The 25103-nt window shown below is 42.9% G+C and overlaps 1 protein-coding gene across 1 annotated transcript in view; it reads right to left on the minus strand.

Annotated features, from left to right (window-relative positions):
* clybl (citrate lyase beta like) overlaps window positions 1-25103 on the minus strand; it is a 106703-nt gene that overhangs the window by 46774 nt on the left and 34826 nt on the right. Inside the window, exon 2 of the mRNA XM_080753740.1 lies at window positions 1608-1818. Coding sequence (XP_080609866.1) covers window positions 1608-1818 — 211 coding nt within the window. The remainder of the gene's footprint in view (window positions 1-1607; window positions 1819-25103) is intronic.

The following is a 25103-nucleotide window of genomic DNA, read 5'->3' on the forward strand; positions in this document are numbered from 1 at the left end:
CGTGAAGTGTGGGCTTAGCCAGATCGGAGAGAGAAGGGGGGGGGGGGGGGAGGGAGGTGCAGGTGTACAATTCCATTTTCTAGGAGTTGATCATTGGCATTTTGATGTGCGGCGCTCAGGGTGGCGCTGACGATACAGAGACACTTGCTTGGAAACGCACTAACCCATTTGGAACAATATGACTTATGCATTTGCTGAGAATGTATCCACTACAGGTCCGTACAGAGGTGATGACCACAGAGAAATGTCAAAGATATGTCATACTGTTCAGGACACTGGGATAAAGAGAAGCCAAAACATGGCTTCTGTCTTTGGCCACGTGAGCTCAAGAGACTGCACAAGACTCAGTGACTTGACCATCTGATGATCCATTGTTATGTTTTAACTGTCCAATCATAATGTGACAGGTCTTCCATTATGTGTTCCTCGTACTATATTTGTGAAAGGAATTATACATTGTATTAGACGAAGAAAATTGATGAACTGTACCACTGGCTGATTATTGGATTCTGTTAATAAAATTATTTAAAACAGACTTATTTGGTGTGGTGTCTCTTCCTTGCGTGGACTGTGGTTTACATTTTTGGGGAAACCGAGTCTTCTGGAATTTGATTACGCTCTAAGGAATTAATTTCCCAACAACATATAACATCATCATATTGGTGTTTGAAATTAAATTAATGTCCTTTAGAAAAACTAGGTGACAGTTACAGTAGGTATTTGTTAGTACATCATATGGACAGGTATAGCCCTATTTGGCACAGCGATTTACAGTCCTTGTGAATTAGTCAAATGAGTGGAGTGATGGTGGGATACTTTCCTTGACAGAAGATGGAGATGTGAACCTGTCACGAGAAGACAGCTCAAGAGCCCCGAGTCTGTATTCTTCCCAAGCCTGAATGGTCGCTACAATGCTACATTCCTCTCCACATGTCCCCTCAAAACACATAATGGAGAGAGAAGCGCTGACATCCACCAACTCCTTCGCAATAAGGGTCACAGTTTCTAGCCTGTCAGTCACGCGGGGCCCTCATCTCATTGTCTTTAGCATTCTACAGGAATAGCCTCGGGCCATATCAATCGTCTTTATTATCATGACTTAAAAAAACCTTTGTCATTTGACTTTTTCCCTCTTCTTTTTTATCCCTGTCCCCCTTCTTCACCCCACTCTCCAATCACAATTTCATGGGCAGTTTGGCAGGGCCAATGGGGAGGTGGTGTAGGCGGGAGGAGAATGCTTTTAACCTGCTGCATCTGCTGCCTTCCTGCTGCTCGCCCAGTGGGACCTGGTCACCTTGTTTTAAAGGACCCTGATAGGGGGGCAGTGCTGCCTTTATGCAGACACAATAGGGTGAAATGTGCTTGTTTTGAACATCTTACTTAGGTGGATTTCCTTTTGGTGATTAAATCTAGCACCTGTCTGAGGGAGGGAGACAGAATTAAAAAAATTAAAAACACAGCTGCGTGTGTGTAATGTGCACTTGTGTCTATGATGCTATAGAGACACGTGTGTGTGTAACTCTCATAGGTATGTTTGTGAAAGCTGTGTGTGTGAGTGTGAGTGTCTGTGCGTGCGCGTGCTTAGGAAGGAGGTTTGTTTTAATTACCTTTTTGCTCAGGGCAACCCCGTCCTCGCAGTCTAGGACAGCACAGTCCACGTCCAGCGAGGCTAGCTTCCGTAGCTTCCTCTCGTCGTTGCCAGGGCAGTAGAGGACGGCCCTTCGTGGCACATAGCGCAGCGAGGTGCCCGCTGTGTGGTGCCCGCGACATCCCAATGCATACCACTGCCAGCCACTGTTCAGGAGCCAGGTACTGTCCCTGTCAGCACAAACACATGGTGCACCCCAGTGTTGGGTAACATTGCTTTTTAAAATAACTCATTACCAGATTACTGCCATTAAAAAGTCATTAGGCAACCACCAGACTATAGTACTTGTCAGACTTTATTCCATCTTCCATCATCAAATTTGTTTTGCCGCGCTACTACTTGGGCCTTATGTCAAATCGACCGGCTTCATAGGGACAGGCATGCGTGCATTTTGCTGAGATACGTTATATAGTTTAATTTATATACTTTATTATTTATTTGTGAATTATTTTCCTCCATTGACATTTTTTTCCCCCCCAAATATGGAGATGACTGACATCATAGACCACATGAGACTGACACAGTATGTCCATACAGTATATGGGCTTTCCAAGATATGGGCTTAATATTGATGACATAGGCGATCTCCAGTCCCTTTACTGTATATGGACATTTTATTTATTTTATCCTTTATTAATATATCTCCATATACATATATGGACTTAATATTAACGTTTTCGGGGAAGGTATAGGGTGTAAATCAGAGTAAAGCAGGCTATTGGGTCAGTTAGGGCCTGGGATTGATGATCAAGCATAGGGCGGTTTGTGTGTGCTCAGTGTTCTGTGAAGTGCCGTGTTGTGTCTTGTTAACAAAAATCTATAACATATAGTCCGGGAGCCAAATGGTGATTTTTGGCTGAACGTGGATTCGCCTGTAAAAGTTTTTTTCTCAACTGATTCTTGTAGCTTGGGGTCACCTCTTAAGGATTCAAGATGATGACCAGTGATATCCATTGAGCATTTTTTATTATTAACCCCTTAATGCCTGAAACACAAGAAATCCACCCAGGAGGAAAATACCCAGAAAAAGATTTTTTTTCTGGGTATTTAAGGAGGATCTGAGGGGTCTAGCTAGGGGTTTGTCATGATGCTGAATCCATTGCAGGCATTTGTTTTGCACAAAAAACATTCTGTGGGCTAGAAATGGCCTCAGAAAACAATACACGTCTGGGTGAGTATTCATGTTAGTCGGAGGCCTTAGGGTTTTTTTTCTTGTGCTAATCAGTCTAAAAGTGCAGAATTTTGCACAGATGTAGCTCAGGGCATGCTCTAATGATTTAGCTAGGGCGCCCGAGTCTGCAACATTCGGGGTCGCCACAGCGGCCAAATCAAGTTGGGCCCCCATCGTCTTTAGTGATGAGTCAGAGTTTTGTGGGTGCTGTGGTGACCCCGAAGGTCGCCGACTCGGGCGCCCTAGCTAAATCATTAGAGCATGCCCTGAGCTACATCTGTGCAAAATTTTGCACTTTTAGACTGATTAGCACGAGAAAAAAAACCCTAAGGCCTCCGACTAACATGAATACTCACCCAGACGTGTATTGTTTTCTGAGGCCATTTCTAGCCCACGGAATGTTTTTTGTGCAAAACAAATGCCTGCAATGGATTCAGCATCATGACAAACCCCTAGTTAGACCCCTCAGATCCTCCTTAAATACCCAGAAAAAAAATCTTTTTCTGGGTATTTTCCTCCTGGTTGGATTTCTTGTGTTTCAGGCATTAAGGGGTTAATAAAAAAAATGCTCAATGGATATCACTGGTCATTATCTTGAATCCTTAAGAGGTGACCCCAAGCTACAAGAATCAGTTGAGAAAAAAACTTTTACAGGCGAATCCACGTTCACCCCCACGGCTCCCGGACTAATATGAAAAAAGAAAAAGACAAGCCTACCCTGGCCAGTCCATTGACCATTTGTAGATAACGAATTATAATATAGGAAGTATTTGTGCAATCTATCATGAATAGTATCAACTTAACTCATACTCTGCGATCCCCGCCAAAACCGTTGATTTCCCGCTGTACCTCTCTGCGATGCCCGATTGCCCGTCGTTCCCGGAAATTTAATTAGCTTTAATCATTAAAACTTTGGAAACTTTGATCCAGTCTCTACACGCCTGGATTATGATCCCCGCACATATCGTGCGTTTTGTGCGCGAACGTGTCCACGTGTTACCATAGCGCACAGCTGTCTTTTTTCAATGTTTTTTCATGTAAACACTGGCGGATAAGCAGGGATACAGCGTGGCAACGGATATGTCTATTTCAATGGGGGTTTTTTTATTCGAAAGCTTCCACCGAGTCTACACGTCTACTAGATGAGTCGCGCACAGATTGTGCACGATGCGTGCGCGTGCCCACGTTAAAAGGTAAGGACAATTTGGCAGCTGCTTACTACAGCTATGTTTAAAATGGCAGCAAAATTGTTAAAGATAAAAAATATTTAAAAAGTAAAGAAGAGATAGAATAGATTAATATGCCTAAATACGGAAGAATATGTACAGTCAATGTACAGTGAATATAGTGAGCAAAGCAATATACAATCTATCAATGATGAAACCTCCACTTAATATATAGTGAAAGTAGTGCCGTGTTGTGTCTTGTTAACAAAAATCTATAACATATGAAAAAAGAAAAAGACAAGCCTACCCTGGCCAGTCCATTGACCATTTGTAGATAACGAATTATAATATAGGAAGTATTTGTGCAATCTATCATGAATAGTATCAACTTAAAGATTAAAAAATATTTCAAAAGTAAAGAAGAGATAGAATAGATTAATATGCCTAAAAACGGAAGAATATGTACAGTCAATGTACAGTGAATATAGTGAGCAAAGCAATATACAATCTATCAATGATGAAACCTCCACTTAATATATAGTGAAAGTCTGGAAACGGTTAATTCAGTGAGTTGTGTTTTCCCATTCTGCTCTCCATTGAAGTGGATGAGGCACGTTGACCTGTGCTTTGACTCTCTTTGTCAGCGACAAACTCATCCAAAACATTGAGCCACTCATATGCTAATTGTTTCTGCAGTTAAGCACATTCAGCTGAATATCTGTGCAGAGCATGGTGGGTGGAGGGAATGTGTCAGTGAGTGATAGCTGGAGAGATGGAATAATAAATATGGACATAGCATTCAAATAAATCTTTCGATTGCGTCTGCTCATTCTACTTTGTATTGGGGTTTATTCATTTAATGCTACAGTCGACACAGGAGATAAGCACGTTTTATCGGCTAGTCTGTGTTTTGGTTACAAGCTGCTACACTGTCAGATACATAATGGATGTTTGTAATATGCATGTTCAATATCCACAAATGTGCTTATCAAAGCATTCACACTAGTCACACATGCATGCTTAGCAGCCGCGCACACACGCATGCACGCATGCGCGCACACAGAGTCACACACCAATAATCACAATCATGGCACACACGTCTTAATTATTTGTTCTGTCGGTCTGGGTGCTGAAACAATTAGCCCTAATGAATAGCCTAAATGATTAGGATCGGATAGATCTAATTACAGTGAGAAACAGCTCTACTGCAACCAAGTCTCACTGGGCTTCAGTGGCCCTTGGAGGGAACATGTTGTAGATAGCAGCACACATCTTTGCCTGAGGATAAGAAAAGAGAGAAAGGAAGAGGGGGATATGGTTGTTCTTGTAAAAAAAGGATATTGGGGGGGGGGGGTTCATAAGTATTCTCTTTGCTAAATAGCTTGCCTATTCTTTTCTCAAGGACCTAATATCCCCTCAATGAATCCTGTCAACTATGCTTCCAAATGCCCTCCAGTCAGTCTTACAGTCAAGCCTAATCTGGACTGAGATGATGGTGGCTGTAACAGGTAATTAAAACCAATTCAGGTGGCTGCTGCCCGGGGCACCTTAGTGCTTCCAGGTACAAAGTACCTCTGCAGGGCACCCCGATGTTCTAGTGTTTGGGACGGGGGGCACCTTTTGTGAAGAGCAATCACAAAAGGTTGCAGAAGGGTGGAATATGCAACGGGTTCTTTGCCATGCGGATTGGGGAACTGTGAGTAGGGGAGGACCTTGCAGTCACTTGAGGGACAAAAAGCTACAGGGTCCATAGCGACGGGAGGAAAAAAGCAAACATGGAAAATTAGAAAAGAAAATAGTGGGTTGGAAGACCGAGGGGGGCATTGAGGGGTAGGGGGCATGAGAGGGGGCTGCAAAGACCCAAATGAAGTCCTCACTATTCAGCTGCAGATGCTGCTCCGGGGTGAGTGTTAAAAAGCCACTCTAAGTGCCCACTTGAAAGGCAAATAAATTATAAGTTAAGTGGGGTACGCTTACAAGAATATGGTGGCAGTAATAAAATAATAGATTTCATTAAAAAAGAAAAAGGGGGTTGGGGTTTGGGGGGTTGGAGGACCCCTTGATGTCGCCTAGAATCAGAAGAGAGAGACTGGCACAGCACCCAATCAGCTGACACTAAAAGCAAAGGTCAGTAACAGAGACCTATATCAGCGTTTCTCTCTCTCTTTCATTCTACCATTTTTTTGCCTTTCTGCTGTCTTTTAGCTCAGCAGGGGATCTCACTTTACAGTAAACTGGTGACCATGAAAAGATGGGGGAATAAGAAGGGGGGTCAGCTAACTCAGCTTGGCTTGGTCTTATGTGGAGGAGAGAGGAAGGCGTGTTATTTATAGGGTGCCATGGCATTGGTCCGAAGGTTCATTAGTCCGAAGGTTCATTAGTCCGAATTTGTTAAAGGTGATACACCATGACATTTTTGGGGTCCCACTAGCACCTTCTATCCTCACAAAGTCCCATTTCTGACCATTGTGTCTTTCTCTGGTTTTGGGAAGGCGGAGGTTAAAAGCATCCCACGGGTTCTCAAAACAGGCTGTCCAGATTTGCTGCAGTCGCTGACGTCATCGACGGCAGTTTTTGAAGATTTCTTTTTTTTTTAAATTATTTTCAAAAGATTAAAAAAGTTCAGGCGGTGGTACTGCAGCTGAAAATGCTCTGAGAGCCATTCAAAAATGAGAGAGGCTCTCAATTCAGGAGTGGTAATTTAGCCTCAAACCTTTTGAAAAAAAAAAACGTTTTTGGGACATAAACAATATGACATAAATACTTTTTAAATGCATGGTGTATCACCTTTAAGAATACTATGCCTATAACTCTAACCCTAACCCTAACCTCAGTACTAACCCTAACTAAATTCGGACTAATGAACCTTCGGACTAATGAACCTTCAGACTTACGGTATGGGCAGTCCCCATTTATAGGGTTAGATCTTGCGAAACCTAATAGGTTAGTATCGAAATGTTCTCATAAACTTTATTACTATTTTGACACTGCTTTTTTTTTGTTTAAAGATACCGGTAATACAAAATCCTGAGTGTTCATTTAATGTACATTACCAGTGATTTTGTACTGTCATGAAACTGTACTATTTCCTATGCAAACTTCTAATAAATTCTTCAATCAATCAATGGACACTTAAACATCCATTTTTACACTCAGCAGTAACCCGTAAGATAACATAGTCGGGATTCAAACCTCAAGCCTTACAACCCAGATAACATCAAACTAAATCTCTTACTTAGGATGTATCCTTGAAGCTAATCTTTCCAGCGAAAAGATGACTTCCAATGGTCAATTTCAACACACTGAAGACCATAGCTGGTGCAATAATCCAGCCCCTCTTTGGCTACGGAGTCCACGTATGGTATCGTGACGCCTCACAAGCCCTAAAAACTAAACTCCAAACAGCCCAAAATAAACTAATTAGGGTCCTGCTTAACCTTCCCTATCAGACTCACCTCACCGCTACTCACCAGTTAAGAGTGGGGTGGCTCAGAGTAGATGACAGAGTACAGCAACTTGCAATGGGCCTGGTGTACAAGATACACTACACCACTATGATACCCAAGTACCTGTCAAAATACTTTATAAACATTAAGGATGTCCATAATTACAACACCAGAGGCAGCGCCACAGATCACTTTCAACCCAGAGTCAAAACCAACAAAGGGTCAAACTCCTTTTTCTGCTATACCACCAAAATGTGGAAAGCCTTACCGAAGGCCATAAAGGAGTGTGGATCACTAGCATCCTTTAAAATTGCCCTGAAAAACCACTTACAGGCAGCAGCCGTTCGCAACTGGTAAAAAAAACGAACCTAGCCCAACCCTACCCTGCCCCTTCTTTATATATACTTACTGTTTGTTTAGACTTACTGTTTTCTTTTTTTTGTTCTCTCATTTTATTTTATTTACATATCTACTGCATAGTACTGTGTGTGTTCTATTCGTCTGTCATTCAATGTTATATGAGATACTTTAATGGTTTCCTGTGGAAATAAGCTTAGTCTTTTCATGGATCTCCTTTTAGTAGACCTTTATGAAACTGTACCTTTTCCTATGCAAACTTCTAATAAAGTCTTCAATCAATCAATCAGCTAAAAGGTTAACAAAAAACAGTTTCACTTTAGCTGGCATAGAAGTTCTAGTGGTTAACTAGTGATTAGGGATGGGACGATATGAAAATGTCATATCACGATTATTGTGACAAAAGAAATCGCGATTTACGATATTATCGCAGTAATCAAAATCCATTATCCTTGGGCGAAACTTTTGCCAAAGTTTGTAGCGAGCTTGTAGATCGGCTACGATAATATCACTTATCGTCCCATCCCTACTAGTGATACTACCCAAACACAGGTCTACAATTCTGAGTAGAAAAGCAGGGATACCACGTCCAACTGTTGCATAAATACTAGTTCTATTGTATTAAAAATCTCATATTGATCAAAATTCAAAATAATGTCTTATTGACTAAAAAAGTTCCAGATTGCAGTTTCAAATGAACACTCTTGTTTTGCACCGTATGCATGGTTTCTCTCGTCTACGGCTAAGGCTTTGGGCACTGTGCCAGGAAAGTAGCAGGGGCTTGATCAATAGTATGGTATAGAACAGCTGCGTGCCATCAATAACAGGATACAGCAACTAGGCTCCCTGAGCCCCCTCCATTTCAGAGACATTATAGGTGACTTTTGTGGTGGTGAAAGTCTGTTGTTTGCACATTTGCACGTGGTGACAAAACTGGCCAGCTGAATAGAGCAGCGACAAAGCTTAAAATAATAGTGTATCCTAGTCTTCAACAGGGGGTCTGGGACCCCTAGGGGATCCTCCGAGTTACTACAGGAGGGCTCCCAAATTTGTGTTAAGGTTAAAGTTATTTTTGATTTTCTTGTTTATTATTATTATAATTAAATGTATGAGAATACACATTAACATGAATCCAACATATTAGCAAAGATAAAGTGTAAACAAAACAAACAAACAATCAAACAAACATCTCATTCACGCACAACACTGATGAAGCCATCGTCACATAATATAGAAAAAAGCCTGAGGGATACAATAAGCTATAATCAAATCTCTCAACAGTCAACAGACATTAAATGAGACAATAACCTAATTATAGTGAGCTAGCTTAGAAAGCGTCATTCACTTGCATGGTACATGTCACGGTTTGTTAGAGAAACAGTACGGTCGAGAAACGGAGCACTCGCCGTGCGGCACGGGGCGGAACAAGCGGTCGCCACAACAACGTCCTCCAGGCGGAGCCGCTCGATTGTCCACGACATTGCAAGCGGCCGCGCGGCCGGCGGAGCGCCGCGCGAGTTACGAAGCCGTGGTGAATGCAATCGTTATATTTATGCTCAGGCCGTAAGGCCTGGGCAAGCCCACGATAAACGCCCTGTCCAAGTGACTACAATGGAGCTAATGGCTAATGGCTAATGGCTAAACACTGCCGAGCTAGGCTAGTAAATAAAGAAAGAGAGTCGCAAACGAGTGACTTCAGCGCCTTCACTAGTGAATGGCTGTCGTCGCCATCTGGTGGTGATTGGTGTGTGGTGAACGACAAAACAAGCGCTCTTACAATGAACGTCCTGAGTTACCCAAACATACTGTAACACACATATATATATATATATATATATATATATATTCTCAACACACTTGTAGTGGGGGTTCTTGCTTCATCTTTCTTCTCAAGGGGGCCTATTAAAAGAAAATTTGTATCCTGACATGAAAATGCATTCTCTATTTAACAAAGAGCTGGAGAGACATGGTGACATCCTGCTGCAGAACGAACAGTCTATAGCAATGCGTACTGTGAGAATAGAGAGCTATTTAACACTTATTTTACCCATAGACAATCACTTACCCTACCTTGGTGCCTGGGGAGCAGTTAGGGTTAAGTGTCTTACTCAGGGACACTTCAACACTGTAGAATGGGCGAGCAGGGGGGGGTCAAATCAGGGACCTTCTGATTCCCAGATGGCCTCTATAACAGTTATGGCCTCTTGCATTATACTCTGTAATGCTACAGTTTCACTTACCAAAACAAAAGACACACAAGCTTCAACAAACGACGACACCCTTGTGTGATGGAGTAAGATATAAATTAAGCATTAGAGGGAAATAGTAGCAGCGTTTTGTCCAGTTTCTCGAAAGAGAAATTGTGAATCATAAGTTACAAGGCTTGCAAAGCCAAAACTGTGTGTTTCAAGACAACGCACTAGGGACATAATCTGGTATGGAAACAAATATGCTGCTGGGAAATACTGCTATCAGTGCCATAACTGGAGAGTCCAGGTTTTTCAGACTGGGATAGGACTATAAATAAACTAGATGCTGTCTTCCCAGAATGACTTGCCTTACAAAGTGTTGTGATGTGGCTAGCGATGTGGACCAGTGAGTGTACCTAATACATATGTGTCAAATCTAACAGCGAGTGCATTGAGGTCACAAATTCGTTACACTTCATGCGACATCTCACCCTTTCTTATCCAATTGCATGGGTTAATTAAACAAATTATGACATGGGGATACACAGTGCTTAGATTCAACGTCAAAAATGAAGCAATTGGGGGAAATGATTCTGAAACAATGTGAGTCATTCGAAATGTGCACAGCTTCTCTCTTGAAACAACAATTTATGAAACCACAAAGAAAACCCCTGTGTTGCAATCAACATGTGAACAACACATCTACACAACAACTACTCCATCATCATCATCATAACCTTTATTTCAACTCAGAGTGCAATTGAGGGGCAGACCCTCATTTACAATGTAGCCGAGATACAACACAATAATCAACAGCATTATACATTCATATACAGCAATATCAGAAGACAGAATACTCTGAAAACTAAAAATATTCAAGGAACTAAAACCGATATTAACAAAAATGTATTAAAGCAGTTAAAATCTAGAACAAACGTGTCCTGAATTGACCTTAGGAAGGCAGTAATCAGATTTGTAAGTATTTCTGCATCTGTCTTATGCACAACATGGAAATCTATACCTGCTTAGTCATTCTAAGTAGCTCTGGAGAGGCGTGTTAGCTCAACATGTACTGTACAAAGCAATATAGCGTACTTAATGGAAACCTTATGTAAAAAGACACCATACACATTAGCCTATTCATTTGCTTCAGTTTAAAACCTCACTTCAAAATGCAAACTACTGGCACACTAAGCAAAGCTTTTAAAAAAAAAAAGAAACGGTATACCAGAAAACATCTTGGCCGTTCAACCCAATAAAATAAAGACCGCTCTTATCTTGAAATAATTAATTTGATTATATATGGTTTGACTGAATGGATTCTCATCTGGTGCTGCTCTCAGTTCAGACGACCAGGGAACTTAATAGGCAAAATGGCAGATCTGGTGGCTAATATTCACAGTGTAATATTCCCATAAAAGCACCAGAGGAACTGCTAGTAAAAGCAGGCAGCCATAAACATTATTGGTAGGCTATATTACAGTAGCGCTGTAACCAATCAGGACGCAGGGCCCGTCATCAAATACAACACACAACATACAACGCTGCCATATACCACATGCAATCTGGATCCTTTTATTTATACCATTCCACATCTGGCGGACATTTTCCCACCATTAAATCATGATCTATGTATTATATGTTTAACAGTCCCCGATGTACTGTCCACAACTGCCTTACCAAATTCCTTTCCTCTTCATTCTCCTTTTTCTCCCCCCTTTTTTACATGAAAGGTTATGATAACACTGGGCTGCGTGGCTACATTTGTGGCTGTAAAGCGGTGGGACTTGGCCGCAGTGACTAACTTTACTGGTCTGAGATCAGAGGTAACGTGTGTGTTAGTGGGTTTATATGCAGCTGGACGGGACTGGTTCTCATTAGCAGGCAGAACCCAGGTCCATGAAGGGGGGGACGATGGAGGGCTTGGAAGATATGTCAAATTCTCCAGGCATTTTACTGAAATATATGAATAATTCCATATCGAGGTCTAAAAAAAAAGGGGGTTATTTTCATTGTATGTATTATTAAGGTGTAGATAAAGTATTAGACTAAATATTTGTATTTCATTTTCACCACTGATTTAAATGTATTAATATGCATTTTGTCAATAAAGATGTTAATCCGTCGATCAATCAATCAATCAATTCCCTTTAACTTGTGTTACTACCTGACAGACAGTCACTGAAACAGAGATTGTATTACTGTAACCGTATTCAGACAACTTCCCTCGGTTTTGTATATAAAAGCGTCCTGGAAAATTGTCAAAACAGCATTTAACAGCTTCCCATCTTGGGTCCTAATTAACTCATTGAGTGCCACCCTAGTCACCACTAGAGGGCGCCCAGTGGCCATAGAAAATCCCATAGAGATATGCTGGTATATGCAGAAGCCCTGCAGCCATGACTTGCCTGAACACTTTCCTTTGTGCATGTACAGGAAGAGGATGAAGTTAGCTTGAAGTTAGCTATTGGCTACCAAGCATTTTAGAAGCCTTATTTTCGTCAACTTAGCCATGATTAAACCTTGCACACCTCATGCATGGGAAAAAAACAGAGAAGAATGAGCTCTAAAAAATCCAATGCAATCCTGGATTGCATTGGAGTGGATTTGTGCAGTTTGTTCACAGCTTTCAAACAAAAAAATCCGATTGGAAATCCGTTCAGGCATTCTTGAGATAATCGCCATTATGTTTTACATGTTATGTAAACAAACATGGCTGCCCTGTATGTTAGATGGGGTTGTATGGGGGTGGAACATGCAAAATCGCGATTGAAATCATGTTCACTAGATTTGATGGGGGTTTTTAAGCCGAACTAGTTCGGGATCGGCACTCTGCGATACGCTAATAAAGCCGAACTAGTTCGGGATTGGCACTCAATGAGTTAACAAAAGTTCACTAGTACCGTCAAAGTAGCATCTTATCGGTTTCAGAACAGCCTCTGATGATCTGACACACTACCATGTTCCTGCCTTGAACTCTGCATCCCTGCAACATCTCATCTCCATCACTCTCCTTGTCGATTGTGCTGGAGCCCTGTGCAACTGACATATTCTGCTCCTGTTTTCCCTGATTCCACATCCTTATCTGTGGAAGAAGTTGCACTCTATACAGTATACAAAGATACCAGCAGCACACGTTTAGCATTTCTCAAAGAACAGGCCTCATAGGGCTGAAGTGCGTCACACTTTACTCCGAGCAACACAAACGAGAGACTATGATATGAGGTGAGGTCTGAAATAATATTCAATCTGAGGTATAATTGCCGCTGTTGATCATGGCCCTGGCACTTAATATTTTTAGACCAATAGCCTGTAGTAATTGGTGCATTATCATCAAATCAGGATAACTATTTCACTTAACATGTAATTTCACATAACATGTAACTGTATTGGCCTCCACCTGGCAGCATAATAGCCTAATTCAGGTGGAAATGATTGTCCCACCACATGTATTAGAGCAGATAACAGAGTCCCTTGCCCAACAGACCCTGACAACAGACTCCCTCTCAATATGTAGATTTCCACAATTATCTCCAGTGTGGCGGCACAGGCAGAAGCTGTGTCTAAAATGCACAAAATTAAAGATCTGTGTTTCTCCCCCACAACAATCAGTCTCTTTTTAATATGCAAACTACTTTCGGAGCTCTGTGGCGCTCAAAGGTTCCAGATTAAATTTGACGAAAATAAATAAAGATGAACATAAGCGGGAGGGAGGAAATCGATGTTGCAGCGCATAAACAGACCACAGACCAAATAAAATGTTCTTCTGAAAGTCATCAATATTTATCTGGTTTGGCGCCCACCTTCCCATCTCACCCTTCCCCCTGAACGAGAAAAGAGAGTTAAAACAATCCGTGTGCTGGTACTGCTACAGGCATTGACACTAAGGCTTGCTCACCTGCCCCGGCAGGTAAATAAAACATCAGGGCAGGTGAAGTTGGTTTTCAGGTTGCCCCACAGGGCAAGTACTCATTTGAGAGGGGACACAAATGTCTATAAACACAACACGAGATATCTGTCTAAACACCTGAACGTGGCCAGTGTGCTGTGTCTTCTGGTCTGTGGAATGTAAAATAAGAGCACTATTTACCTATAATGTGCTGTTTTTACTGTTGCTACATTTAAAAATATAAAATAACAAGTGTGAAACCATAGGCATATACAATCATAGCTAAAGTATTTGGTATTTGGATTTGGAGGTATTGAGGTATGACATTTTATCGCACAGCCCCAGAAAGTAAAGAAATAAGTGTTAAATTGAGCGGTAATTAAAATCGCACCTATCATTTTATAATAGACGATTTACTTTTCGGGCAAGTGGGCATTACCTTCGGGCAAGTAGAACATGACCTGTACTTGCCCGATGGGCAAGTGCCTCTGAGACCTTAGTGTCAACCCCTGTGCTATCAAAATCAAAATTCAAACAGGTCTTTCTGGATGCGTTCTACCTTTCGTTTGCCCCCCTCCCCCTCCTCGCCTCCTTTGCTCACCCTCAAGCAAAGCAAGTAGACACTCAGCCTATACCCAATCTGTTCACCCGAAGATTACATCAGCTGGAGGGTGCTGACCTTACCATGGGACTGCAACGGTACAGAGGACCGGCCTGTCCTCTGACTGACAGAAACAGGAGTGGACTTCGGCAGGACAACTTAACACCATCACGGTGTAATAATGAGGTTTCAAAGTGAACACAAGGCAGAGAGAAGCAATGCACTCCAGTTTATTTACTCACGCTCGTGCCCTAAACGTTTAATATCACTTCTTGAGATCTGGTCAACCACTCACAAACACCTCAACATCAACCTCGCGCCCCTTTTCACAAAGCTCCTTCCCGTTACCATGTCCATTCCCTGTCAACAATACCCCTTTCTCCTCCTCCAATCCCATGACCCCCCCCCCCCCTCCCTTCCGCGCTCATTAGGTTGGGTTTTATGCCTTAATCTGCACAATGAGGATGAAGTCATAGCAGTTATCTTCAACAGCCAATGCCTGTCTACCTGTAATCCCTCTCAAAGTCTGGTGCTTTCTCCCCGCTCACAAATCTGCACACAATGCCTTTACACAAGGCCTCGCCCTCCGCTTAATGCTTGGAGACGACAGCATTCGCTTCTCATTCTCCTCGTCCCTGTTCACACAGGACTAGTCAAATCCCACTCCGGCTCCTTGGGAGAGGGGAGACGTCTTTATCTAGATCTCAGGGCTGGAGGAAAATAGGGAGAATGGAAATGCCATGAGAGCTATGATTCGCACATAAGTTTCGTAAGTTTAGGCCTACAACTCCACTCAGGTGGTGAATCTGTAGATTAAGCCATTAACACATAGGGTAAAACTTCACTACAAAACTATTCTGCACAGCAGTTTAGTTTCAGAATTAATTCAAGCAGTAAAATAATGAACTCATCATTAAATCATAATTGAGAGGTGGAGCATAAAAAAAGGTCAAACTAGTGCCTGTATTTGGGGACAGCATAAGGGGGATAGCTTTTAACTTTGCATTTTTATTGACTCCAGCTAAACAAAATGAGCGGGCTCTCTTAAGACTGGGCACTCTGTACCGGCCATTCAGGCCTTGGGAGCCCCATTGTAGAACTTTGAAGCGAGTGAAAGGAAACCCCACTGGTGGAAATGCAGTGGAACAGCTCCACAACAGGCCACAACTGTTCCCTTATGCATGAAAGGCCGGGAGATAAAAGACAAGATGGACTTCTGAGGTAGGGCCAAAAACAAAGGCAACAAAAGTGCTGATCGCGAGGGGATGACACGACTCGTCTCGGCAGAACAGGCAAGGAGAAAAGGGTCAGGGGACAATGCTGCTCCCGGGCCAAGTGACATGCTCAAGAATTGAAAAATCCACACAAGAAGTTTCTTCCTGATTCACTAAACCCACAAGGGCTGACTGACAGTCGGTTGGAACCAGATCAACCTAACGGGGGGTGTGGGGTGCATGGGTGATAATCAGCCTACAACTCTCTGTGTGTGTGTGTGTGTGTGTGTCTCTCTCTCAACTCTCTCCGTAACTTTCTTTCCCAAATCTTCTTCTGCATGGCAAACGACTTGGCATGGGCAGAGGACAACTGGGGTGATGGCATTAGTCCACGCACGCATTCACACGCACACGCACACACTAAACCAAACCTAATCAAAGCAGGGTGGGTTCCGTTCCTGCAGCTTCCGTTTTTGATCTGTTGGCCGTCTCTGTGTCTGATCTGTTTCTCTTTTTCACCCCCGACACAATTAGGCTGCAGCCTAACCTCCATGGAAACTGTAAGACCAACAAAAACACGTGCACTCTCATTTTAAATGCATCCCTGTTTTTAGTGCCACAGTCTAATGGATGCTAATATTAGAGGAGTCTGAGCCAATGTGTCAGGGGCCATGCAAAATAACGACAACGCTTCCTGCCAATTATCATTCTTTTGGCTTCTAGACTGGGAATAGCAGACTCTTTTCATTTCTCAGAGTTAGCTGGGGGAAGAAAGAAAAAGAAAATCAGCTTTCAAAATGAACAAGGGCTTTTGTGTGTGTGTGTGTGTGTGTGTGTGTGTGTGTGTGTGTGTGTGTGTGTGCGCGTGCGTGCGTGCGTGCGTGCGTGTGTGTGTCTGTGTGTGTGTCACCCATCTCAAAATATGTCTAAGCCTAATTTACAGTTTTAGCATGCCATCTCCTACTCCTCCTACTGTTACATGCATGCAGGCATGCAGGAACAGAATCAGTAAACTCAGGCTATTTACCACTAAATAGCACTCATGAGTTCTCAAACCCTCATCTATATGTAACTATAAACTAAATGTGAAACAGTTACATACAGTATAGGCAACATGCCCGTGCAGGACGTCCCGCGGCCCTGCTTGTTGAGCTAATCCTCAGGTCAGGAGAACTTACAGTGCACTCCACAGGTGAAGGCCCTCCTCCACGCTAGCCCGAGGCCCAGCACACAATACTTCACACATACCCATGGGCCCTTTGACGACTGCGGCCATCAGCCTGTCTGATTAATGGATCGATGTGGTAATTGATTAGCGGAGAAGAGGAGGTGGGAATGCGAACGCAGGTCAAACCGTCAATATTGTCCCCCGAGACAAAAGGTGGCAGACATAAAATGTAACAGTGATAGCCCGCAGCCAGACCTCTACCCATCAAAGCCCTGACAGGGATAACATAAAGGCCCATTCTCTGGCCGGCCCTGTACTCCCCCCGCCACCGACACCGCGTCGCCCCCTTTCTCTTGGAAACGCTGTCAGTTAAAGTGACAGGAACCATTATGGAAGCTGCTTGTCAGCTCACCTTCATAAAACAAGCCGTAAAGCAGCCAATAACAGGCTTATATGGCTTCATTATGCCAGCAATGCAAGATCACAGCTCAGGGCTGTGGGGGTTTAGGGGGGAGGGGGAGCCTGGAGATGGGGGCAGGGGGGGGAGCAGGTCGGTCGGAACAGCTCTGTTCTCATGGGCCAGTACAGTACATCATGGTGGTTAATATTATGACAGTGAGGTGGCATCTGCTTCGGTTTAGTTCTCTTCTTAATGCTGCAGGTCATTATCGCCCGTGCAAGGACGACGGCGTCATAAAAAACACGATCACGTATTGAAGCCTTAACAGTGTTTACTTTCAATTACGGGCTTGCGGAATGCTAAGCGTGGAAAGCAGGAACTGGAAAAAGTGCAAGAGGACCGTCAGTAGAGAGTCCTCTATACCCAGAAATCATCAAGAGCCAAGCGCTTACCGCGATGGCGTGTCATAACATTTACAGAATACCGGGAAGAGGAGAGCCGGGGCCAGATGGAGCTTGCATCTGGGACAGTAAAACCTTTGGCCGCGGCAGGGCTCGACGTGAGAGAGATTCTCATTTACTTCATGCAAATATCTCTTTGCCATTTCACAAGTTGACAACAGTCGGTGGTCAATATCTCCGGTCTCACATTTCCCCAGTCTTCAGTGTCAGCTACGGGTGTTTGGCACAAAAGCCAGCAACCTTCGTGGCATTAACGTGTGTGTGTGTGTGTGTGTGTGTGTGTGTGTGTGTGTGTGTGTGTGTGTGTGTGTGTGTGTGTGCAGGGGTGTAGTGCTACATTTAGAAATGGAAGAGCACATCTATACTGCTTTTTTCCCCTCTACACCAAATCTCTTCGCCATAAATAGCCAAACTACAAGCTGACAACTTTGTCAGCTTGTAGATAGGCTATTTTGAGCTAATGTTCCTCCCAGAACACGGATGCTTGGGTTCTGTGGTTATTGACCAAAAGCAAAATACTGTGTGTGTGTGTGTGTGTGTGTGTGTGTGTGTGTGTGTGTGTGTGTGTGTGTGTGTGTGTGTGTGTGTGTGTGTGTGTGTGACTGCGTGCGTGCGTGCGTGCGTGCGTGCGTGCGTGCGTGCGTGTGCATGTGTGTGCGTAAATACATACGTGCGTGCGTGTGAGAATGTGTGTGGACTTGTATGTGTGTGTTCCTCCAGTGCAAGTCATATCCAGAATGTCTCTCCATCTTTGAAAAGCTATTCTAAATTGTATATATTTAAGAGAGGGAATCAAGGCCTGTATTCATTGGCCTTCAAAAGAAAGGAGATGCCTCAAAACTGAACAATAACAAAAGCTTGAACAATAGGTAAAACTAGGCTATATCACAGTATTACTCAAGTGAAACTGTGGGCGCACAAGCTATACCAGGGCATTTGGGGACAACATTTTGTTGTCTTTGTTTGAACATTTGACGTCAACATCAAAGGCTGTATCAAAAAACAGAACAGTATGTACGCATGAATCAGGCTTTCATTTATACTTCATCGTATGATAGCAAAGACATATATATTTGTGCGACGTGCAGCGAAAATAGAAGATATACAAGCTCACAACGTGCCACACTGGTATGTGTTGTGAGCTTATAGATTGGCTATTTTCAGGGCATGACACGACACCCTCACACAACTACAGTTAAGTATAACTCATAGAATCAGTGTCCATTTATCTGTCATGACATCTATCCAGTCCAAGGTCCCATTGAGATCAGTCACTTATCTCTTTAGCAGAGTAGAGACTGTGCGAGAGACTGTGAGACACATCGGTAAAAGCACATCACTGTGCGATCACTGTATTGTTAATTGTCACTTCCATCAACATTAGCCCTCTCTAACATGCTAACCAGAGGGGACAAAGGCAGGGATTGACTCCCCTCTCCATTCTGAGTCTGACACTTGTTCTCTGGTGGGCGGTTTTCACTGTTGGGATTACATACACTGTAGAAAAGAAAAGAAAAGAGAAGGAGGGGAGTGGTCTGTGGGTCTGTGTGTGTGTGTGTGTGTGTGTGTGTGTGTGTGTGTGTGTGTGTGTGTGTGTGTGTGTGTGTGTGTGTGTGTGTGTGTGCGTGTGCGTGTGCGTATAGGGGGGATTGAGGGTAAAGGACGGATTGATTGGTGTTTGCTTTTAAGCAGCCTTTCAACCAATGGGGAAGCTGAGAGACCAGCATGCACTGGTACTGGGTCTTCTCTGGACCCTCTGCTGTGGGCTAGGTAATCCAACACCCTAACATACCGTCCTACACACACACACACACATTACAAAGGCACATTAGCAACATTGGCCTACATGGATAATTGCAACGTAAAATCAAAATGTACAAGGATGAGAGATATATCACCAGTTTTCCTGGATGAACAGGAAAAGAAAGATAGTCACACACGCTGCATCAGTACATTACGTGCACAGCACACACACATCATGCAGTGTCTCTGGCACAGGGCCAAGAAGAATCAAATGTGTCCCCACCTAGCCATATGGACACTCACATCCGACTCTACATAACATGTGCACATTCTGACTAAAAACACAGCCTACATAAAGCAATAGGTGTGTGTGTGTGTGTGTGTGTGTGGGTGGGGGGGGGGGGGGGGGTAGATCTGAATCTATTTAAAGTTGCTATGGTGGTCACGTTTCCATCACAGCAGTTCAATGTCAGTGCAAGTTATATAACCCTTATGACTGACATGGATGCATTATCAGAATTAGGTCTGTTGTCTGCAGGTGAGAACACTTGCTCTCTCACGTACTCGCAAATGACAACAAGTCACATTTACATAACGGATCATGCTGTCTGCAGCTGAACCCCACTGACACCCAGCAAATGATACAAGGACAAAACACTACCACTAGGAAAACCCTCAAAGCTGAAGTCTCGATGGCAAAGTGTATGTATATCTACACACAGTAAAAATAAATGGTAATTTATGCACACAGAATAAGCACAAAATAAGGTTAAATATGTATACCCTCGATACCCATTACCCCACATTTACAGTGTAGAGCAGATGCTTTAAGAAATGTCTTAACTCTACATCGGGGCAATATTTCTTCACTTGTGCACAGAGTAGACCAGTGAAACTGATACAGAGTTCAAGCTGCCATGATGAAGATGGATGGCCTTTTGAGTCCACAGGTGGCCACCATCATTTGGTGGTAGAGCGAGAGAGAGAGAGAGAGAGAGCGAGAGAGGAATGAAGGCAGAGGTGAGAAGTAGTATAACAAGGGGGTCGTTTGGTATAACTTAAAAGCAGATAAATCAGAGGAGCTTGAGGTGAGGGAAGCGTGATAAATAGAAAACCCAAGTCAGGTAGTCTAATACGACGTTCCAACATTGACATCTCCCCAGTTCACAGGCGAGCGAATCTGAAGGACCACAGGGCCCGAGGCAGCCCTGCATACAGATACACAACACAAGCAGGTGGATCGGTCAGATATTAAGATTTCAGGGCTTAGCGCTGTGATATCGGCTGCGGCTGCTGCCTCGCCCCCACCGTTACCCACCCGCATGTCTCTCCTCGTACCTTGGAGAAATCTGACAGATGGAAAGATCCACTCAGGAGACCAAAACAAACTAGAGCACTGTCTGTCGGATGTTTGGATTTGGAGGGAAACTATAACCCGATAACCCCCCCCCCCCCCCCCCATCCCACAAAAAGAAAAAAGAAAAGAAAAACAGGGAGAACAGAGTGGGCAGAAAGGACATCTGTGACATTTGTCTGATTCCCCCTTCTTGTGGGATGCCGATGTGTCATGACCAAAAAATAAACACTGGCTTTTGGATCATATTCCATTTAATTAATCGACTGTGCCAACCACCCCTTCCTTCACTGCTCAGACCCCAGTGCAAATAAAAGCTCAAGTTCTCTTCCTCGTAAGTTGTCTGTGCCCCCAAGTGGTGCACTGAGAGAACTGCAACTATTTACAACCACAACAAAAATGACACAAGAGTCTTGCGAAGTCAATATGCCATAATAGCTGACTGAAGTTGAGTGAAAATCAAGACACAAGCACTTTGGTGACATAAGCTTTCTTTTTAAATATATATATTTGGCTTTTCTGCCTTCATTGATAGTTTTAAGTGGATATGGAGAGGAAACAGGGAGAGAGAGAGAGAGAGAGAGATGAGGAGAGACATGCAGTAAAGCTTGTCAGGAACGGGACTCAAACCCACGATGCACTGTCAGGCTACATACTGTAATTAGAGCCCAAGTGCCTGGATCGCTAGGCCAGCAGTCCGGGCCGACACAAGCTTTCTTAAACGCAGAGTGAGAAAGAAAGCAATGAAGTGTTTGTGATCGGAGTTTAACATACTGTATCTGGTGAGATTCATGCTATTTGAATCACCGAAATTGATTCAAATATACATCACATAATTCACGTATTCTTCAGTAGAGGTGGTTCTAAAATTATTTAAAATCCTCTCTTTTTTTTGCAGAAATACCCCTGAATATTGAAATAAAATGCATTCTACATACATTTTACATTACATATTTTCTTTTAGGCGCTGACAAGATTGCAGAACAACATTGGTTTACTTTATACACTATGCATCTCAACATCACTCACTGCTTTACAAAAGCATTTTGGCAAAGCATTTTTTTTTTCTTTCTTTCCAGGCAAAAAGCTCATTCTCCCCGGTGCTCTGATGACGGACACCTCATTCTTTTAAGCAACGGGAATGCCTTTTGCCCTCGACTTCTGCCCAACCCCAAGCCTTTAATTAAGACTGGCTTAGACCCGATTGATCCTGACACAACGGGATGTTTCCTGAATATCAGCCCACCAAAATCCTCTCATTCAGCCCACAACACACGCCCACACAGAAAACCTCAAACATAGATAAATTATTTTTTCCTTCAGTAATTGTACCTATTCTCAATTAAACCTTAACCATTGAATCAATAAAATTAAAAAAAGGCCTTCTTAACTATAATATACGGTACCAAGCGGAACTTACAGGCCCAAGTCTACTTCCTTTTTAGCTTTTGAATGAGATAGTATCACTGTGTTCATCATTGAAGAAAATCACACAAAAACATTTAGTTGTTAGTCTCCGACACCGTTGGCCCGATTGCAACGAAACTGTGCACACAAACTCCTGGATGCCAGAGCAGAACCTCTGCCCCAAATGTCTCACATCGGCCTGTTATAGCTTAACCAGGAGGCCGATTTTATATAAAAGTCTTCAGATTTTGTCCAAACATCACGAAAATCTATCTATCTCTATAGTCAGTAAACCTAAAGGGTCTTTTTTTCATATTTTTTAGATTGGCTTCCAAAGTCTGAAGGACTGAACTGAACAAAATGCTAATCATGAACAGTGTGTGATTGTCGTGAAACCTTGCAGGCACATTCATACTAGACAGAGGAAGAAATGCCTCTTCGAAATTTTCAAATCAGCCTCATTGTGGAGCTATAACAGGCCGATTTGTATTTTTACTTATAACTGCACCAATCTGTGTGAAATCTATTATAGCGCCACCAGGAGGCCACAATCCTACCTGACCTGGTGTAGACCTATAATCCGAAGAGCAACTTTTTCTAGCTTTTTCTATTTTTCTTCAGCGTTTCTTTGGATAGTTGAGGTATTATATACCCTGTAGCATACAAAGAACCTGTTCATCCTCCATCCTCTATTAAGTTTGAATCCATTCTGTGCTGTTTGTAAAAGTCGCTTTATTAAGTCAAATCATTGGACATGGGGCAGATGAAAGAAAACAAATTTATTACAATACAGAATACACCATACCAGCAGTGACTCAGGAGGTAGAGCGGCCGCTTGGGAATCGGAAGGTTCCATATTCAATCCCAGCTCCCCCCTGGGTTAGTGTCAAAGCCCTTGAGCAAGACAACCCTAACTGCTCCCGATGAGCAGGTTGGTGCTTTGCATGGTTTCCTCCGTTGTCGGTTGTGTGAGAATGTGTTTGAGAATGGTAAATGCCGTAATGCACGTTGTAAAGCGCTTTGGATAGCTTTGGATAAAGAAAGGTACTTTATATAAATGCACCATACGGCTTCACACGACCACCACATTTCCTTCAGCAAAGCCTGGGATTTAAGAAGGAAAGTGGGATGGTTGGAGGGAATACTGTACTAGTGTTGGTTTTGACTGCATCATCACTCATGAGCAGTGACACTTCATGTCACTACTTAGCATGCTCCATAAAAATAAAGGCCTTTAATCATTTACCTTGACAGTAAAAACAATATGCTAAAGAGAATTCAATTGATGCTGTTGGTCTGAATGTCTAATCAATAGTGTCTCTACTCTCTACTCTAGAGGACCGTCTACAGTATATGAAGTGTGAAAGGCTTCAGCACACACGCTTTATTGCGCATGCAGATCTGTGCACCCAGAGTGGAATTCATTAACATGGAGCGGAAGAAAATCAGCTCTTATGCTTGCGCGCCTAGCGGGTTCCTATAGCGTAGGGCTGGTAAGATGGCCTATGGGGACCAAAGGTTGTCCCAGGGTTAATGAGAGAAAATTAGAAAACATAACACAGACCTTTGAAAGATGCCATCTACTACAGCACCTGTTCTTTTGTCTCAAACAGTTTGGTTTAGTAAAAACTGCCAAAATGCCAGGTGGATAATGCAAATTCAGATGCACTGCCTCAAGACTTCACAGTGTGATAGAAATTCAACATAACATCCCAGAGGGTGTTGGATGTACGTATATAAGATCAGAGAGGAGAGGAGAGGATGGAGGAGTTCTCAATTATAATTGTCTCAAGGAAACAGATGACAGATTTGTACCCAAATATCAAGATAAGTTCTGGAGTTCGGTTTTGCAGAGTAAAATGAGGCGAATGCAGCATTTTTCAAAATGAAAATCCCATAAATGCCAAACTACAATGTCAATGTACAACATCTTGACACTGGGACGTTTAATGCAGGAAATGTAAATTTAAATGGCTTAAGACTAGCTTTTGAATGGAATCTCCTTCTACAATGGTCAATGAGTCTGACATACAGTATATAGTGCCAGTAAGACACGCCCTAAGATCGCGCTGAAACAACAGAGACTGACACAATATGTCCATATATGGGCATTCCCAGATATGGGCTTGATATTGATGACATCAGGGATCTCCATATATGGGCATAAAAGGGACAAGGACGGAATTCATTTGGAAGTGTGACTCGCGTTGTGACAACCGCACTACAGTGCCAGACACCCTAAGGTTGCGCTGAAACAACAGAGACTGACAAGATGTCCATATTGGGCATTCCCAGATATCTTGGCCATATATGGAGCGTGACTTAAGGCGTGAAGGACGGACATGGTCTGCAGGTTTTCATACTAAATGCGACCTGTGGTCGCAATGAACTGACAGCATCATTCCAAAAGTTTCACAATCACTTGCACAAAAAGTTAGGAACTTAACTTCGGTCAATTATATCTCCTCTTTAACACTTATGTTGCTATGATTTTTTCTCTTCAATGTCCCACGTTGCCATGGTTACCATAGACTTCCATGTAATTGCGCAATTGTGTAAAAAGTGCACGCCCATGCCTAGCTGATGCACCACGTGCGTGCACACTGTTCACAGCTTTCAAACAAAAAAATCCGCTTGGAAATCCGTTCAGGCATTCATGATTTATGGGCCATTATGTTTTCTTCAGATGTAAACAAACATGGCTGCCATGTTTGAAAGAATGGGTTGGTATGGGGGTTAAACATGCAATTTCGCGATCGCGATCATGCCTAGTACATTTCTGGAGGTCCAAAAAATTTTTTTGAAAAAAGATTTTTTTTTTTTTTTTTTCAAAAACGGCCCAAACTCTGGGGCGCCCGCTGGCCTGGTGGTCAAGGCGCATACCACATA

This window comes from Nannobrachium achirus, assembly GCF_963921795.1.
Source record: "Nannobrachium achirus genome assembly, chromosome: 22".
Lineage (NCBI taxonomy): Eukaryota > Metazoa > Chordata > Actinopteri > Myctophiformes > Myctophidae > Nannobrachium > Nannobrachium achirus.